Source organism: Globicephala melas, chromosome 3, assembly GCF_963455315.2.
Source record: "Globicephala melas chromosome 3, mGloMel1.2, whole genome shotgun sequence".
Classification (NCBI taxonomy): Eukaryota; Metazoa; Chordata; class Mammalia; order Artiodactyla; family Delphinidae; genus Globicephala; species Globicephala melas.
In genome coordinates, this window is record NC_083316.1 from 29,382,307 (window position 1) to 29,401,553 (window position 19,247).

At 44.1% G+C, this 19,247-nt stretch overlaps 1 protein-coding gene across 3 annotated transcripts in view; it reads left to right on the forward strand.

The window, feature by feature from the left end:
* SKP2 (S-phase kinase associated protein 2) overlaps nucleotides 1-19,247 on the forward strand; it is a 73,766-nt gene that overhangs the window by 5,450 nt on the left and 49,069 nt on the right. For all 3 annotated transcript variants that reach the window (XR_004036539.2, XM_030843683.2, XM_030843682.2), the window contains exons 3-9: nucleotides 6,390-6,501; nucleotides 8,657-8,800; nucleotides 9,764-9,898; nucleotides 11,368-11,466; nucleotides 12,663-12,793; nucleotides 18,890-18,941; nucleotides 19,114-19,221. Coding sequence is in view for 2 of the 3 variants with exons in the window: in XM_030843683.2 (XP_030699543.1) it covers nucleotides 6,390-6,501; nucleotides 8,657-8,800; nucleotides 9,764-9,898; nucleotides 11,368-11,466; nucleotides 12,663-12,793; nucleotides 18,890-18,941; nucleotides 19,114-19,221 (781 nt within the window). In the remaining variant the exon portion in view is untranslated. The remainder of the gene's footprint in view (nucleotides 1-6,389; nucleotides 6,502-8,656; nucleotides 8,801-9,763; nucleotides 9,899-11,367; nucleotides 11,467-12,662; nucleotides 12,794-18,889; nucleotides 18,942-19,113; nucleotides 19,222-19,247) is intronic.

The window sequence follows — 19,247 nt, forward strand, 5'->3', positions numbered from 1 at the left end:
AGTAAGGTGTGACCTATACTGCGAAGTCCTAATGCATCGAAAACTCTTCAACAAGCACTGTTTCCAGAGGACTTCAAGAGGATGGGAGGTGATGAGGTTACAGAAGTGGACAGCTGGCTTTACACCGGAGGAATAAGTGGTGATACTGGTGGCTGAGGGTGGTGACTCACAAGTTTGTGAATCTGGCCAGTTTTCACCTTTCAAGGCTCCGTAGTATGTTGAACTGCTTCCGTGTCGTTGAAGACTAGAGTCCGTGGGGTTGATTCTTCTCCTTACTGTGCAGGTCTGGTGTGCAGCCTTGGAGGGTTTAGAAGAGGTGAGTGGAAGAAAGACTCGCTCTGGACTTTCTCATCCTCTCTGGGCAGACAGACCAGGCAGCAGTGTAGTCAGGAATCCAGGAAACAGATGGTCGATGTTTTGAGAATTAAATATGGGAAGTAAAATTAGATTAAGCATATCCCAAGCCTGGATACCAGCCCCGGGGGCAGCTACATGAAGACAGACGCTGCCTCTTCTGCTGGAACAGCACCCAGTTTCAGGCTGTGAAGCGCCCCCTGCCCCGCCCCGTGGCCTTCACCCCCACCAGGGGCCCTAGAATCAGCGTCAGTGCGGTCCTGTGATCGGCTCCATGGAGCCCTGGGGACTTGGCTGCTCGCCGAGGCTGTGCATTTTCTTGGCCGTCGCGCCTTCCATCTGCTCGCTGACCCGCTGAGAGCTCTCGGCATCTTTGTCTTACTTCCCTCTCCGCTCTCCCCTCCCTCCCAAGCCCTGATAGATTCCTTTTTCTGTAGCAAGTCAGATTTAATTCTCACCTTGTAAAAAACTTGTAGAAAAGTAAGTACTCAGAATAGGAGAGAGAATCCTAGGGTAGAAAGAGAGCAGGATTTGGAGTCAGACTTGGGTTTGGATTCCCAGTCTGCCATTTGCTGATTGTGTGACCTGTCCCTTTAGTCACAGTTACATCTTCTCGTGAAGCCCCTCCCCCCCACCTCCAAGACTGACAGAGGACACTACCTGTGTCCCCGGGTTTCTGTCTTTAGCCTCATCCCCCCCACACACCTACAGGGCCGTGCCATTCCTTTGCAGGTACTGTGCCCCGTACCACCTGGCCAGACTTCAGACATCCTCCTCTGTGGCTCTGTGCCTTCACCTCAGGATGTGGGGTTTGGAAACAGACAGAAGTGACCCACGTTGGCCTCTTAGCTCTGCCACCTAATCGTTGATAGCACCTTGGTGAGGTTAATTAATAACCCCGCTAAGACAAGTTTCCTCATCTATAAAACGGGATACTACAACTTAGGACACGGACACATTAGAATCAGTGTGCATTAATAAACGTCTGAGACGTTTTAGGGCTCTCGGTAAATGGCAGTTTTAAACGTCAGGTTATGTTTTTGTCTATTAGTTTGTCTCCCACTGAGGCCGCCAGGCAGGGACGGTGCTTACACACCCGTGCATTAGTTAGTCACCCAGGAATGTATATCGAAGTGGAGCCTTGGGCCAGCCTTGTCATTTTACAAATGAGGAAACTGGTCCTAAGAGGCCGACAGTCTTGCCTGTCTATAAAATAAAGCCAGCATTCTTCTCTTGGGTGTCAGTCATTCCTTTGTGTAATATCAGTTGAGTACTTTCTAATGTTCATCGCCAGGTTTGTCCTAGGCACCAGGTGTAGCAGTTAATCGGTTAAGGAAGGTTAACCGGTCACACAGATACAGCATTAGCACATTCACAGTTTGCGTGAAGGGGGAGTAAAAGGTATAACGCATTGAGCAATGATCTAGTGAATGCCCGTTACGTGTCAGGTATTGTGCTGGGTGCTAGATGTGCAAATCTGGGTATGGGGGCTGTGGTGGTGACCTGAGAATGCTCCTCTGAGAGAGTGACACTTAAGCTGAGGTCTGAAGGATGGCTAGGAGCTGGGCAGGTGAAGGTGGACGTTGCAGTGCAAAGCCCTCCTAATTCTAGACTTAGCTTACTTGTGTGGCTTCATTGCCTGGCTTTGCTGTCCTCGGAAAACATCTGCATTCATCGCTTGCCACATTTTCCTTCTAGCATGTGAATGACTGATCTCATATTCTAATTGTTCTTGATTTCTTATGTCTTTCTAATAAAATGGGAAGCATCAAGTTCATTACTTTCTTTATTTCTCCTGCCCTACACTTCACAACTAGCTTCCCTATTTCCTTTCCTCACCATCTTTGGTAGACATTTTGGTGCCCCATCCATAGCTCCTTGAAGGTCACCATTCCCTTTTATGCCGAAGGCTTTCTCCTCCATGTAGATGACACTGTGTTTGAGGGCTTTCTCTGGGCAGAGGTGCTAGGCAGTCAACATTCCTGCCCTTTCCCAGAAGCCGCCAACCAATGACTGACAGCAGTTGGTGGATTAATGCCCCAGCACCTGTGCCCTTGGCTGGGACCACTCTGGGGCAGGTGCCATATGCTTCCCTGGAGTGCCCTGCAGATTTGAAACCCAGTTGCCCATAGCGGTAATCTGCTTATTCACATACCCAAATTGGCTTCCTGCCCTTCCATGTCTCGCCTCACTCTTTCCAGTACTTTTGAGATCACTTCCCAAATAAACTACTTTAGTTCATGTTCTCAGGATCTGCTTCTGGGGATCCCAAACTTGGGTAGAAGACAGTTTGGGGGTCTCAGTAAATCATACCAGGCAGCCCTTGTCCAAACCCTACTCCCACCGTGGGTGTTTTCACGTAGGTGAACATTCAAGCAGCATTGAAAAGAAAAGGTTACAAGAGGAAAATGTACAGATTTTATGGAGAAAGGAGAGGAGTAGAGGCAAGAAAGAGAAAGTTTGACTCTCCGCTGCTTAACCTCTTGTCATAAGTTATTTAATCTTCATAGTGAACAACTTTGCAAGATAAACCTTCTGATTCCCATTCCTACAGATGAAGAAACCGAGCCCCAGAGGGATTGAGTAACTTGCCTAAGGTTCGTAGTCTTGGAGGCAACGTAGTCGAATTCCAGTCGACGCTGTGCTCCTTCCTCAATCCAGTAGTCCTTACACTTGTGGCGGGGGTCAAGCACGTGGTGTCAGGATGGTCTGTGCAGATCATAGTAAAAATCTCAACATGTTAGGTTCGAAGTGACTAAGTGTGTGATTTTTTTGCCGAATGAAATGCCAGCATCTGATCTGTATACGCAAGAAGCAGCAGAGGTCAGGGAGTTAAGAAGAGTTAATGGAAGAAAAACTTTTCTCCAGTTTGGGGAGCAGGACAGGAGCCCTGTTGGAGACGCTCTGTCCACACTGACCTTGGACCAGGAGCTGTGTGGCAGTGATGGAGGTTTGTTGGAGCTACCTGCCCAGAACATGGTCCAGGCTCAGCATGGACGATCTATCTGCCTTCCTCCATCTGCCCCTAGGTTTCAGAGCCTCAGTCAGTCCTTTATTTTATTCTCTAGAGAGGGAGGGGCAGGGGTTCATTGAGCAGCTGCATCTCTCCTCCTCATGTTTCCATAGAGGCTACTTCCCTGACCACTGCTCCACCCCCATACCCTGCGCAGCACAGCACAGCACCCTGAACCCTACTGCAGCCCATGGTGATACTTGCTTGGAATTTCCTGTTTATTTATCTGTGTCTCTGAAAGACTGAGCAGGCCATGCCTTGTTCATCTTTGTCTGTAGAACAGATCCCAGCATATAGTACATGTTCAATAAATATATGAATGGATGAATGTATCAGACATTGTGTCCTTAGAATACAAAGACTGTTTAAAAAAAGAAAAAAAATCGGGTTCTCATTCTCAAGAACCCATGGCCTTGTGGGGGCCTACACAGGTGAGTAAGCAAATAATGAAATCGTGGTTTAAAAAGCCACCTGTTCTTGGTGATGTCATGGGAGGCCGTCCATAGGAGTTGGGGCATTAATGGCCACTTGATGTTAAATTAACAGCAGTCGGGGGCGGGCACAGCATGTACAGAGGCATTGAGATGTGACGAAGGATGACTCATTCTGAGAATTCCAAGTAGCTCCAAATGACTGGAGCATATTTCTAGATAACGAACCTAGAAAAATAAGTGGGGCACTGCCAGAAAGCTTTGAATTTCATGCTAAGCAGTATAGACTTTAGGCTGAATATTCAAGGGACACCACTGAAGGGTCTCATTGAGGGACGGGCATGGACGTTTTCAAAAGATTGCCCAGGAATAGGAGAAAAGAGTCGGACTGCCACGTTTATCACTCTCCTCCATGCTCTCTCCAGCTCTCCATCGTGTTCTCCACAGAGCCTGGTGTAATGTCCGTGTTCAGTAAATACTGACACCTTTTAAATGGGGAGGTGGGAGTGTTAGGGTTCTCCAGTGACACTGAACAAATAGGAGATATAGGGAGATTTATTAATAAGGGATTGGCTTGCGCAGTCCTGGAAGCTGAAAAGTCCCAAGATCTTCAGTCCCAAAGACCTGAGACCCCGCAGAGCAGATGGTACAAGTTTCAATCCAGGTCTGAAGGCAGGAGGAGACCCAGGTCCCAGCTCAGAGACAGGAGAGAGAGACAGTTCTCCGTTCATCAGCCTTTTGGTCTAACCTGGCCTTGGATTGGATGAGGCAAGCCCACAACTGGGGAAGGCAATCTGCTTTTCTCAGTCCATTGATCGAATGTTCATCTCATCCTGAAACACCCTCACAGAGACACCCAGAATAGTGTTCAACCAAAATATCTGGGCACCCCCTGACCCAGTCAAGTTGATACTAAAATTAACCATCACAGAGAGGAGAGGATAGCACTGGAATTGGTGTAGCAGATGGATTGGAGGTAGAGAGAGACTGAGAAGGCAAGTTATTGAACTCATCTAACCACTCTAATCTAATCTAAATCACTCAGTATTTCTTTGGTGCACACTTATTTCCTTCTAGGCCATTGTCATGTTAACCCGATCTTGTGGGTTAATCTGTACATTCATATGTGAGAGTTTAATACTTGTTGAATAGCTGTTTAGAGTTTGCTTTTATAAGACTAAGAAAACTGGTTTTCCTGCATCCACCTTTTTCTCCCTCCAGTTTATTCTGCACACAGCAGCCAGAGTGATCCTTTTAAAACCTCCGTGAGATGCCGTCATTCCTGTGCTCAGAACCCCCTTCAGAGTCAAAGCTGAGGCTCCTCCAGTCCTGCCTGACCCGGCCCCCACCCCACCCCTCTGACCTCTTCCATCATTCCCACAACTTGTTCACTCTGTTCTACACTGGCCTCCTTGCTGTTCCTTAAAACAGACATGCTGTTCCTGCACCTCAGACACACCCCAGAGACTCACAAGGCTGGCCCCCCTCTCTGTTCAGCCTTTGCTCAGTGATCACCGGCTCGGTAAGGTCTTGCCTGGCCACTGTGCTCAGACTTTGAAAACTGGCCCCCGTATTCCCCATCCTGTCCTCTATCCCAGGTAAGTTTTCTGCATAGCACTAATCAATTTTAACATATCATGTACTTTTTAACATATTGAACAATTTTTAGCGTATCATCTAGTATCATATGATCGTTTTCTCCCGCCGGAATGTAAGTTCCATGAAAAAGTATTCTGTCTGTCTTGTTTTCTGCTTTCGCTCCAACACCTGAAACGATCTCTGGCGTCAGAGTTAAGTGCTCAGTACGTATTTGTTGAATTAATAGATGAGAACACCTTTTTGATATTGCACTTTTAGGTAAATTGACTTCTGAGTGCTTTCTGTAAACCTGAAAGAAGAGGGAGGAAGGTTCGTTTTGCCTTTTAAATAAGGTCACTACTTGATAAATCCACCACCGAATCCACTTCAGAGAGAAGTGAGGCGTTCCTTAGCAACCAAAAGCATCGTGATGTCTTAGACATTGCTGTGTGAGATCTGAGCGGCGTGGGACTTGCTGTGAACCACTGTCAGTATCGTTCTTGCCTAAGACTGGCTGGTGGGCACTGAAGAGAAGAATGTTATGAAAAGTATTCTTTTTTTTTTTTTTTTTTTTTTTTGCGGTATGTGGGCCTCTCACTGTTGTGGCCTCTCCCGTTGCGGAGCACAGGCTCCGGACGTGCAGGCTCAGCGGCCATGGCTCACGGGCCCAGCCGCTCCGCGGCACGTGGGATCCTCCCAGACTGGGGCACGAACCCGCGTTGCCTGCATCGGCAGGCGGACTCTCAACCACTGTGCCACCGGGGAAGCCCATGAAAAGTATTCTTGATATTCTCTTTTCTCCTTTGCTGAAAAAGTATGGTACCCACTTCAGGGTACATAGACTGGGTAAACAGAAAAGCATTTGTGAGGATGAGGAATTCATTTAACATTAAATTCCCCTGTTTAAGCAACGTGTTGTATATGCTTGAAGTGCATGAAAAGGCTCAGTAGACTTGACAGGGCAAAAGAATGGTGATGGGAAGACACTTTTTCTTTTTTTTCCCCCCTCAAAGGTGTTTCATGGGACTCCCTTCCAGACGAGCTGCTCTTAGGAATCTTCTCCTGTCTGTGCCTCCCTGAACTTCTGAAAGTCTCCAGTGTTTGTAAGAGATGGTATCATCTAGCGTAAGTATTTTTCACCCCCTTCTGCTGTATGTGGATGAGGAGAAAAGAAGGGTTATTTATTTATTCATTTGGGTCTGGTGAAACTGAAAACCAAGAAAAATATAGCAGCACAAAGCAAACTAGGTATCTTCTCCCTTTCATTAAAATCAGTGTCTTATTTCAGAGTGAAGGGAGGGAGCTACCGGAAGTGACTTACCCCATTTCTGAAAACCTCCTTTCCCTGTATTCAGTGTAGCCCGTGTTTATTGGGCAACGTACTGAGAGTGAGGGGAGTGATGGGCGTGCGCGAAGGCATAGCTGCTGCCCACCCACTGGCTGGGCTGGGCAGTGAGTGCAGTGAGAGAGAACTCGAGGCTCTGGCATTAGACCTGAGTGGAAAGCCAGCCTCTGCCACTTAGGCTTTGGGGGAACCTGAGTGAGGTTCTTGACACTTCTGAGCTTCAGTCCCCCCCCCATATATTAAATGGGGGTGACGGTACCTTCAGGACAGCGCCGCTGTGAGGATGCGGTATAAAGATGCCAGGGCAGTGCTCAGCTCATAGAAACGTTCAGCGCGTGGCAGCCGACAGTTGTTGGGGTTTTTGTTGGTTCAGGGGCAGCACTTTTCAAGTGTGGACGGTGAGCTGCACAGGGGGAGTCTTGGTGAGCTGGGATGGCAGTGACGGGCCAGAAGCGGGGAGGAAATGACTGCCTTTCCATCTTCACCTTTTCTCCTACCCATTAACCTCTGGCCATGCTTCGCTTTGTGCTTAAAGGCCATCTGTCTCTCCTCTCCCTCCACACATCTAGGACTCTCGTTGTGAGACAGCAGGAGCCCCTACCCTTCCTATTCACGGGTGTGCTGGAAATAAGACACTCTAGGTATTTACAGGAGTGGGCTACAGTCGTCCCTTGGTATCCTTTGGGTATTGGTTCCAGGACCTCCTGTGGATACCAAAATCCACAGATGCTCAAGTCCCTTATATAAAATGGCGTAAGACAGTCTGTCTCTGTATCCGGGGATGTGTGGTTGCTTGAATCCGCGAATGCAGAACCCATGGATAGGGAGGGCTGACTGTATCTGCTTAGAAGAGCCACAGAGAGGTCTGCACACCTGGAATACTGGAGCAGGTAAATGGTGGTTGACTTTCACTTATCCCCACCCAAGTGACCCCATCTTGATTTTCTTTTTCTGCCAGCTGTCTTCTCCATGCAGAGTCTATTAATCCTCATTTCAACTGTCATAAAATTTATAACTGACATTTATTAGGCACTTGTTATATGCCAGGCACTGCAGTCCTGCCTTCTTAATAATGGAGGTTGAATAACATGTTGACAATTTGTGTAGAATTATTTCGAAGCTCTAGCCAGTGGTCTGCAAGCAGTATTAAAAAGTAAAATTCTTGTAGATATTTAAAATGTCTCCTCATGGGCTTGATCTCACGTTTTTGTTAAATTGAATTAATCTCTGGGTATTAAAGCTTTATCGTGTTGTTTCGTACATTTTGGCACCTCGTTTTTGCTTCAGAAACACTATCTAAAATCTAAATATTTTAACCTTTTTCCTTCCCATTAGTTCATATGTATATACCTATATTTTTGTGCATATATATATATTTTAAGCTTTTAAGGTATTGTAAAACAGAGCTGAACTATGACTTTTTCCTAATAGATGTCTGATAACTATGTCTCATAATAAAGTTGTAAAAACTTTCCTTCTTTTAGGTACATTTACACGTTCGTTAGGGTAATAGAGGTAGCCTGTTCATGCTTCACAAAAATGGCAAGTGGGATCATTTGGGCCGTTTTGAACCTATCTACTCGTTCGATAATCAGTTGAGTGATTTGAACAATCATTTTTAAAGTTATCGAATTCATTTGAATCCTGCAATTGTATTCTCTGGTTCTAGATCATTGCATTGCACCTGATAGCATTGAACCAGCTAAATTGGAAATCCATATAAAGAGGAAGATAAAAGCTTATGCGTGATAGGACCAAGAGCTGTTCAATAATGCCTTAAAAATATCATAGGTAATTGTGTAGTCAAAAACAAAGATGCCTTCGGAATTTGCTTCAAGGCAATTTAGTGGCCGTGTCCTCACGTTAGTAACGGTGTCGAGGGCCTCCAGTAACCAGTGTCCCGGCTTACCAAGCACAGCACCTCCTCTTTCCCAGGTTTGACGAGTCTCTCTGGCAGACCTTAGACCTCACGGGCAGAAACCTCCACCCAGATGTGGTTGGTCGGCTGCTGTCTCGAGGGGTGGTTGCCTTCCGCTGCCCACGATCGTTTATGGACCAACCGTTTGTTGAACGTTTCAGGTAAGAAAGGAAAATTCCTGGAAAATCTTGGGATGGAAAACAGATCAAAATGTCTTTTTTCTTATATTCAGCTGTATGCCCTATGACAGGTTACGTGTGCATAATGGAGAGTTAGTTGCATATCTTGCCGCGTAGCCTTTGTGTTGAAACATGGTAGAGGTTTCAGTGACATCATTCCCATTTTAACGCAGGGTTGCTCTTGGGCTCTTCCCAGGGTCTTAGATATTCTTGGGGTCCTCAGTAGATGGATGTCCGGAGTCCCATGAGGCAGGAGCCAAGCAGAGCCCTCACCAGCAGATGCAAGGCAGCCTAGCTATTTCCCCACTGCCCATTTCTGATCAAGAAAAAATGTGAGGCATCCTTTCAGGCTTTGTTACTCTTGAGTTTCTGATCCTATTGTGGACAAATTTGCATCCGGAAAAAAAAGGCCCTCTTTTGGTGTGACTTTTTTTTTTTTTTTTGCGGTACGCGGGCCTCTCACTGTCGTGGCCCGTCCCACTACGGAGCACAGGCTCCGGACGCGCAGGCTCAGCGGCCATGGCTCACGGGCCCAGCCGCTCCGCGGCATGTGGGGTCTTCGCAGACCGGGGCACGAATCCGTGTCCCTTGCATCGGCAGGCAGACTCTCAGCCACTGAGCCACCAGGGAAGTCCGGCATAACCTTTTTGTCATCCACATCCAGCTCCTTCTCACGGTGCCCATTAATTAATTTTCTACGTGGGACTATATTGGCACAACACCCGGACTTGGCAAAAATGCTTTTGAATTTTAAAACAAACGAGTGTGGAAATTAGCTAGTAGCAACTTATTTTATGACCAAAACTATAGCTAATATTTGAAATGAGTATTTAGGGTCTTGTCTGTGATGGACTGCCCAGGTGGGGAGGAGAAGGGTCGGATGTGATCTGGATTTGCTGATGTGAGCCACCTTGTGGAACCTCTTTTTATTCCTTCTGTGTTCAGCCCTTTTCGTGTACAGCACATGGACCTGTCGAACTCGGTGATCGATGTGTCTACCCTCCACGGCCTTCTGTCTCACTGCTCCAAGTTGCAGAATCTCAGTCTAGAAGGCCTACAGCTTTCGGATCCCATTGTCAAGTGAGTGGCAGCCAGGAGCGTGTCACAAAGGCAGTTGTTTTGTTAATTTTGTTTCCTGAGTGTACCTGGGGTGTCCTGTCCATATCCAGATGGACTCAGAAAATATCCAGTGCAGTGTTCCAGCTTCCGCAAAACTTTCCAGGACTCACCTAGGCAACCAAAGTTTGCATGCTAACTATATTGCCAGGGCTCGTGCTAGGTTCTAGACATACAGGGATGAATCAAGGCATGGTCCCTCCCTCATTCATGGGAGAAACAAGTAATTACAGTGCTGTGTGTTTGTTAGGTGCATTGGCGAATGTGCGGCAACACACAGAGACCTAATTAAATTTCGAGAAGGCAGCCTTCTCAGAGGAAGTGACTCTTAAGCTGAGTATTGAAAATACGTAGGTAGGAGTTCTCCGCATGATATGGGGAAGGAAGCAGTCTGGTTGGGTCTAAACTCTGAAGTGGTCGGGAGTTGCTGGAGCGTGGGGCTCAGTGAGGGAGGTGACAGGTGAGGGTGGTCAGGGACCAGATCATAGTGGAGTGGGCCCCTGCCCCGCTGGAAGAAGTCTGGATTCTGTTGTGCGCTGTGAAGAGGGAAGTGTGGTGAAGAGAGGAGAGTGGTTCTAAGGATGGAAGGAACATGTCAGAGTTGAATTTTAGAAAATTAACTCACTGGGCATCTCAGAGGGTCAGTCAGACATAAAAGAAACTAGATTAGTTAAGATACTATTGTATTCATTCAGGTAAGAAATGATGACGCCTGATGGGAAAAAAATAGAATAATGGTAATAATAGCAGCTAGCATTTATTGAGCACGTACTATGTGCCAGATACTAGATTCTTTAGAGGTATTCTGATTTAATCCTAACAGCAACCCCATGAAATATGTTCTTATTGTTCCCTTTTTACAGATGTGGAAACTGAGGAACAGAGAGGCTGAATAACTTGTCCAAAGTCACACAGTTAGTAGGTGGCAGAACCAAGATTTGAACCTGGCAATATAGTATGATTCCAGAACTCTCATTCTTAATCACTATTTCACTAACATGAGGCATTTGGGAATGTAGAGGAGAGGGCAAGATTGAAAGAACCTAGTGACTTTATAAGTAGAAGTTTACCAATTGTGGGTGAAATGGAAAAATGTTTATTTCATTGCTGGGTTGTTTTTTGTTTTTTAAAGTACATTGATCCGTGTTTGTTGTGGACTGACTCTCTGTGCCAGGCACTGTTAAGGCCTTTATTACATTATATCATTTAATTTTAACAACCCTACCAAAAAAGGTACTGATCTTGCCATTTCACAGATGGTAATAAACTAAGGCAAAACGTCCTGCTTGGTGTCATCCAGATAGTAAGATGTGAATTTAAACTCACTTCTGACTCAGAGGCCTGTGTGCTTTTGACTGTCTCACTTAGCCTCATGCTTGTTGACTGAGTGAGTGTCTTGTTGGTGTTCTTATGACTTTGTCTTCTTTCTCCAGCAATCTTGCTCAGAACACAAATTTGGTGCGATTAAACCTTTCTGGGTGTTCTGGATTCTCTGAATCTGCCCTGAAGACTTTGCTGAGCAGCTGTTGCAGGTAGGAGAGATTTGAGATTTTGATTATAGAACTGTTGTTTCACATCAGGATAGAATCAAGGAACATTTTTAAGCTATACCTAACTCTCCAAGCTCTTGATTTGGATAATGCAATGCCTTTTGCCCTCCAAACTTTTCATCCAAACTCAGAAGCCAAATCGATTAAGTTTCCAAAGGATACTTGTGTAGTGATCCCTTTTTTTTCTGTGACTATTAAAATACAGAAAATGTAGTAGTGTGTTTATTAACAATATGTACAAACAGTATCTGTTTATACCTGACTTTACGGTCAGGCGTTTTTCCCTATAGTATCTGTAGACCTAACTTAACAGTTTGGATTAAATTTGTTATTGCAAAATACACCATGAATTTGGGTGATTCCATTAAAAACATCTTTTATATTATGTAGTAATATCAGTATATAAATAAGGTTACAGAGTTATAGAAATTAATAAGTGAGGGGGGACATGGTTCACAGAATACCCAGTACTGTGTGTGTGTCTGTGTCTGTGTCCTTTTTACTATCTCTTGGTCTCTGTGCTAATAGCATTGTACTTATTTCTACTTAATGATCTGTTGAAAGTAGATTGCCTTTGGCTAAGAATGTTATCAATGAGATAAAATGGTAGCCCTACATTTTCTCAGCAGTGCCAGGATTGGGATGTATAGTTTAATGGTTGGACTCTTTCTCTGAAGCCCTCATTTGCTCAGTTAGCAGAGGCCCAATAAGGTAAAGTGGATTTTTGTAATGTCGGCATCTCTTTATTAGGAATCCCCGGTACCATCCAACAGTTTTTTAAAGCATCTCGGGCGCTTGCTCATACTGTGTAGTTGTTTGCTAACAACCCGGGTGATTGAGAAAGAAAGCATAGAGACTAGAATTTTTCCATCTAGTCCTGCAATGAGGTTTGAGCAGGAGAGGAGAGCGCTTCCCTCCTCTTCCAAAAGGGGGCAGCATTCACTAGGCCCTTGGCTCACATCCCCTGGCAAGTTTCTGGAACACACTGGAACAAGGTGGGAGAAAGCAGTTTCAGGTGAGCGAATGTAGCTGCTTAGAGGAGCAGGGGTTCTGTGCAGAAAATGGTAAGGAATCGACGGCTTTGTATATTCTTGGTTTGCAGCTTTAGGCGGTGCTATGTCGAGAACTCATTCTGGGTAACGGTTTCATGCTTTCCTTATCACCCCTCTTGTGTGCAGATTGGATGAACTGAACCTCTCCTGGTGCTATGAATTCACTGAAAAGCATGTGCAGGTGGCTGTCGCACACGTGTCAGAGACTGTCACCCAGCTGAATCTCAGCGGGTACCGAAAGAATCTGCAGAGATCGGGTAAGACCTGCCGGGCTGCCGGCCCCTTAACCACAGCAGCCACGACAATAACAGCAGGTTTGACTTCTCGAGCATCTCCTAGGCGTGGTCCTCCATAAGTTGTCTCATTTAATCCAGCGCATGTGTTCCTATTCCTATTTTTCAGATGAGGTAGCAGCTGGCTGATCAGAAGGGTCAGGTAAATGCCAACAGCTAGTGGGTAGCAGGGTTGGAATCCAGAATCTGAAAGTGGAAACCTTTATCCTTTAAAGCAATTTATGTTTAAGCAGAAGAAGTTCTTTTCATTAACTAAATTGTTAGCTAAAACTCCAACATAAAAATCGATCGGTGCAGCGTTTGATCAGTATTAAGCTGTGGTTCTCAACTGTGGATAATTTTGCCTGCAAGGGGACATTTGGCGAAGTCTGGAGACATTTTTGACTCTCACGGCTGCAGTGGTGTTACTGGCATCTGGTGGGTAGAAGCCAGGAATGCTGGTGAACAAGGCACAGGACAGCAGAATAACACACCAAAAAGAATCTGGTCCTAAATGTCAGTAGCGCCAAGGTTGAAAACCCTGTTTATAAACCCTCTTTCATATGTATAACTAACTCCTCTCAATTCAGTCTAAGAAGGCAATGAGGTTTTTTAGACAAACACAGACTTTTGAAATCAGGGATAATGTGTGACAAAGTCTTTATAAGCCTGAACGTTCATTTATGCTTTGTCTTATTTGTCTAATATTGACAGAATCTTAATTTGCAAAGATAAGTTTTTGCAAATGGCAAGGTTTTTTTTTTATTAAAGTGTAATTGATATATAAGTTACAGGTATACAACAGAGTGATTCACAATTTTTAAAGGTTATACTACTTTTATAGTTATTATAAAATATTGGCTATATCCCCCATGTTGTACAATATATCCTTGTAGCTTATTTTATACCTAACACTTTGTACCTCTTCATCCCCTACCCCTGTATTGCCCCTTGTCCCTTCTTCTCCCCACTGGCCACCGCTAGTTTGTTCTCTATATCTGTGAGTCTGCCTCTTTTTTGTGATATTCACTAGTTTGTTGTATTTTTTAGATTCCTCCTATAAGTGATAGCATACAGTAGTTATCTTTCTCTGTCTGGCTTATTTCACTTAGCATTTTCACAGTTCCCTTCGTGATCTTGGGCTGTGGGTTGCACAAAGCCTAGTTAAGCCAGCCACATACCTCAGCGCTACCCTCGTGTCTTGATGGTGGTGTCAGCTCATCTGAGTATAAGTGTTTTTATTTATTATAGTTTTTAATATACTTAAAAAGATTTGAACCAAACATTTGCAGAATGTGTCTAACAGAAAAATGTTCTGTTCTACATTTTTTCCCTTTAAACACAATTTTCAGTCTGGTTATAGTATTATATAGTCATTCTCAAATATACCCAAAACATGTAAAAACACAAAAACAAATCAATAATCCCGCTAACATTTTGCCAGTCTTTTTTCCTGTTAAAAAGTGTTTTTTTTAATGGGACATGGTGTATGGAATTCTTTGTAACATGTTTTTATTTCAGGTAACCCCATTTTAGTCGCTACACAAATGTCATTTTCAGTGGCTGTGTGATATTCCATCAAATATATTTATGTTGATTCATTCATAACTTATTCAGTTGATCTCCTTGTAATGAATGTTTAGAATCTTTGCAGTTTTTCCCTTTTTTTTTTTTTGCGGTACGCGGGCCTGTCAGTGTTGTGGCCTCTCCCGTTGCGGAGCATAGGCTCCAGACGCACAGGCTCAGCGGCCGTGGCTCACGGGCCCAGCCGCTCCGCGGCATGTGGGATCTTCCCGGACCGGGGTACGAACCTGCGTCCCCTGCATCGGCAGGCGGACTCTCAACCACTGCGCCACCAGGGAAGCCCAGTTTTTCCCTTTTATAAACAACTTTGGTACGGACAGAAGTGAACCTTTGAGTGCATTTCTAAGTGGAATTGCCAGCTCAGGGATTAGGTTCCGTTCTCAAGTTCTGGATAGTTATTGCCAAGTTGCCTTCCAAGGATTTTAAACTCCCACCAGTGAGCATCCTCTTCACAGTGAATCCCACCCCTGGTTCTTCCCTCTTCATCCCCAAGAGAAGGCAGTGCCCTTTGTACATTTCTGCCCATATCTGAATTTCCCACTTCTTTATTGGAGTTTTTCTGTAATGAACCAAGGTTCTGGGTGCAAGGTCGAGAACCTCTGCTGTAGGCAGACTGCTGTAAACTGTGTCCAAGTTTGGCTTAAAACCCTTTTCTTTGTTCCTCCGAAAAAGAACAAATCGCCTTTTTACTGAGTTTTGGCAGGAATAATAGGTGGTAAAATCCTGCTTGCTAGACACATTCAGGGCAAGGACACAGACGCGGAGTAGAAGTTGAGGTGTTAGTTTCCTTAATTATACAGTGGGAGTCAAAGATTTTTAAATGGATGTCTTTAGCAGTGGCGCACACTATTTCATTGTTTAGTGGTAATACAGATTTTGTATTTTAGCTCCAGGCCTGGTGCCAGACCTCCTGGGGTCAAGTACCCACTCTGCCATTTACTGGGGAGCCTTGAGCAAGTCGCTTAACCTTTCTGTTCTTCCATTTCTCATCAATAAAATGGAGATAACAGAACCCGCCTCTTAGAGTAAGGAATAAATGGGTTAATACGTGTACAGGATGTTGAATTATTCTTGGCACATAATGAGAGATCAGTAACGGTTGCCTGTTGATTTTTTTTTTTTTTTTTTTTTTTGCGGTACGCGGGCCTCTCACTGTTGTGGCCTCTCCTGTTGCGGAGCACAGGCTCCGGACGTGCAGGCTCAGCGGCCATGGCTCACGGGCCCAGCCGCTCCGCGGCATGTGGGATCTTCCCGGACCAGGGCACAAACCCGTGTCCCCTGCATCGGCAGGTGGACTCTCAACCACTGCGCCACCAGGGAAGCCCGCCTGTTGATGTTTTCATTCTCTACCCAGATGAGCACTGAATGAGGTTTGGAGGACCTAGCTTTTGGTCTTAGATTTACTTGGACTTCTCTAGCTAGAATTGTCTCTCTTTTAAAATACAGGTTAGATTAGGAGGTTTCTAAGATCCCTTCTAACTCAAGTGAAATGAAGGAGACAGTGAAGAGGAATCTTGGCGGGGACTGCTGTTTACTAACTCTTCCCACCGAGGGAAGACCGCGGCTTCAGCAAGGGCTGGAGACAGAGACTGACCAGTTTTATCCCCCAAGGTTTCGTTCTTTCCCAGGTGGTGGCAAAATAAGATTGTATCTTGTTGTGGATTTTGTGGGTGGCTGGCTGGCTGGCGAGGTGATGGGTCACTTAAAATTGTGCACTTCTTTATTTTTTAGTGACTAGTGAGGCAAATTTATTCCAATTTATTGAGCCCCTATAATGCATAAAGCCCTGTTCAGACTCGGGAGGCGTGGCCTTGAACAGAACAGAGAAAGTCATCCTTGTGAAGCTTCCATTCTGGTGGGGAAGGCAGACAATCAACAAGGAATTAAATGTGATAAAAGGAGGTGAAAATGCAAGGAGGAAGAATTTAAAGCACAGTGCTTAGGTGGAGTGTGGCGGGTAGGGGGCTCTTTTCAGATGGAATGGTCAAAGAGAAGGCCTCCCTGAGGAAGTGACACTTGAGCACAGACCTGAAGGAGTGAAGGAGTGAGCCGTGTAGATATGTAAGCAAAGAACATTCTAGAACTAAGGACCAACAAGTGCCTTTGGAGGAAAGTCACACATGCTACTTTGTAATCAGAAAATGAATCAATAAGTGTTATTTATTTTTTAAAATAGACAAACTTTATTAACGTGTGAGGTTTTTTCCTCTCGGTTTGGGAGCCAGTGAGGGGGGAGGCAAGGAGGACCGTGGTAGGAGCTGAGATAGCTGGGGCATGCTCTCTAAGCCAGGGCAAAAGCTCTGTTTCCATTTTTTTTCCTGAGTAAGATGGGAAGCCATTGGAGTGTTTTGAGCAGGAGTGAAATGATCTGACTCACCTTTGAAGTCTCCTTCTGGTGCTGTGCTGGGAAAAGGCTGCTGGAGACGAGGGTGGTAACATTTGAGGAAGTAAGAAGTGATCCGATTTCAGACACAGTTTGAAAGCCGACCTAACAGGATTTGGTAACAGATTGGATGTGGGATATGAGGAAACAGTCAAGTACGACTCCCAGGGTTTTGGCTACAGCAACTGGATTGGTGAAGTTCCCACTTACTAAGATGGGGAAGACTTTAGGGAAGGAGCAGATTGAGAGGAGAAATCAAGCGTTTGGTTTTAGGCATAAATTTGAGATGCTTATCACATAGCCCAGTGGGCGTGTTGGCTGTGTTGAAAATGCAAGTCTAGGATTCAGGGGAGGGGATGGGACTGAAGATGTAGCTGTGAGAAGGGAGAAAAAAAAAAAAAAACCTCAAACATCAATAAAATTTGTCTATTTTTCAAAGTAAATAACACTGATTCATTTTCTGATTACAAAGTACTGCATGTGACTTTCTTCCAAATTCTGAAAAGTTATCTCTGATCCTACCATCATTGGTGACGGTAGTTAACATTTGGATTCTTTTCTTCCAGCCTTCCAACCCCCAACCCCCTTTCTTTCTGTGTGTGTTTGTGTGTAAATATGAGTTTGTGTGTTTTAACTAAATTGAGATTATAATGCATTTTATATATTTTGTTTTGTTTTCACTATACAACATATCCTGAGTATTTTTTCATGTCACAAAATGTTATTAAAAAGCTTTTTAATAGCTGCTATTAGCATTGTGCTCCATAGATTGGATGAAGGTTAACCTATTAAAGTAATCAGGGGAGGGGCTTTTGTAACTGTCACTACAATGAATATCTTAATGCATATCTCTAATTATTTTTCTAAAAGTGGAATTACTGAGCCAAAGAGCTAAATGTGTAATACCCTGAACACTTTTTTTTTAAAAAAGATCAGTTCACTCAAAAAAAAAATCAGGTCTTCTGAAAGGCTGCATAAAATTAAATATCCACTTGTAGTATATCGGGGGACCTGCTTTATGATAGTTCATCAATTCTGGGCATTATAATAGGATTTGTTTTTCATTTGATGGCAGAAAAGCAATAATTTTATTTTGCATTTCTTGCTCCATTTTTATTATGTCTATATTTTGGAAAGTATCTGTTTATGTTCTTTGCCCATTTTTTTTTTAATACTCTTTATATAATAAGACCACTAACTCTGTTGGAAACATTTATTCTCAGTTTTCTGATACCTCTTTAATTCTGCTTGTGTTCTGTTTTGCTTTAACATGGTAGAGTTTTTAAAAATGTATGTAACAGGGGACTTCCCTCGTGGTCCAGTGGTTAAGACTCTGCGCTTCCAATGCAGGGGGCCAGGTTCAATCCCTGGTCAGGGAACCAAGATCCCACACGCTGCAGCTAAGCCCACGCGCTGCAACTACTGAGCCTGTGTGCTGTAGAGCCTGCACGCCGCAACTAGAGGAGCCCACATGCCTCAATGAAGACCCAGCACAACCAAAATAAATAAAAATTAAAAAAAAATTTATGTAGTAAATTATCAGTGTTACCTTTATGTTTAGAAGCTCCTTACCTATCCCAAGATGCAATGAATAATTATTCATTTTTGCATTTGGAAGTTTTTAACATGTAGAATTTATTTGGATATTTTATTTGAGCTGGAGAAGTAAATTTTTTCCAGTTGTGGTAGCCATATTATTTTTTAATAATCCATGATCTCCCCCACTGATTTTGAGTGGTACCTTTATGATATGTTGTTTGTTTATATATATTGTGCTGTTTGGTTTTGCTTCTTGCTATTGTGAATAGGACTTGTTTTTCCCTATTTCCAGCCAGCTATTGCGGGCACATAGACAAGCTAAGGAGTTTGTTTTCCAGTCATTTTACACAGTTAGTTCTCTTACTGTGTATTTCCAGTAGTTTTTCAGATGATTCTCTTGGATTTTCCAGGTAGAAAGTCTTATATGCCAAGATGATAATTTTGGTTTTTGTCTCTAATAGTGAGTGACTCTAATTGCACCATTCTGAATTTCCAGCACAATGTGAAATGAAGTATTGACAGCAGGGATCCTTGTCTGATTCCTCATTTGATAGTGACCATCATTTTTTTTCTAGATGTCTCTACCTTAGTTGGAAGATGTCCCAGTCTTGTCCACCTAGACTTAAGGTATGTTTTTATTGAAGACAAAAAATTTTTTTAAAAATGAAAATTCATGATTCCTCACTGAATGAAGAAAGGATCTTAATATGTTGACTTGAAGGAGCTAAGCGATAAGACTATTCCTGTCTTCTCCATCTGGTATTGATGGCTAGATTTTGAATTTTTCCTTCTGTTACAGCGACAGTGTCATGCTGAAAAGTGACTGCTTTCCGGAATTTTTCCAGCTCAACTACCTCCAACACCTATCACTCAGTCGGTGCTATGACATAATACCTGAAACTTTACTGTAAGTAGTTTTGTTTTCTAAAGCAA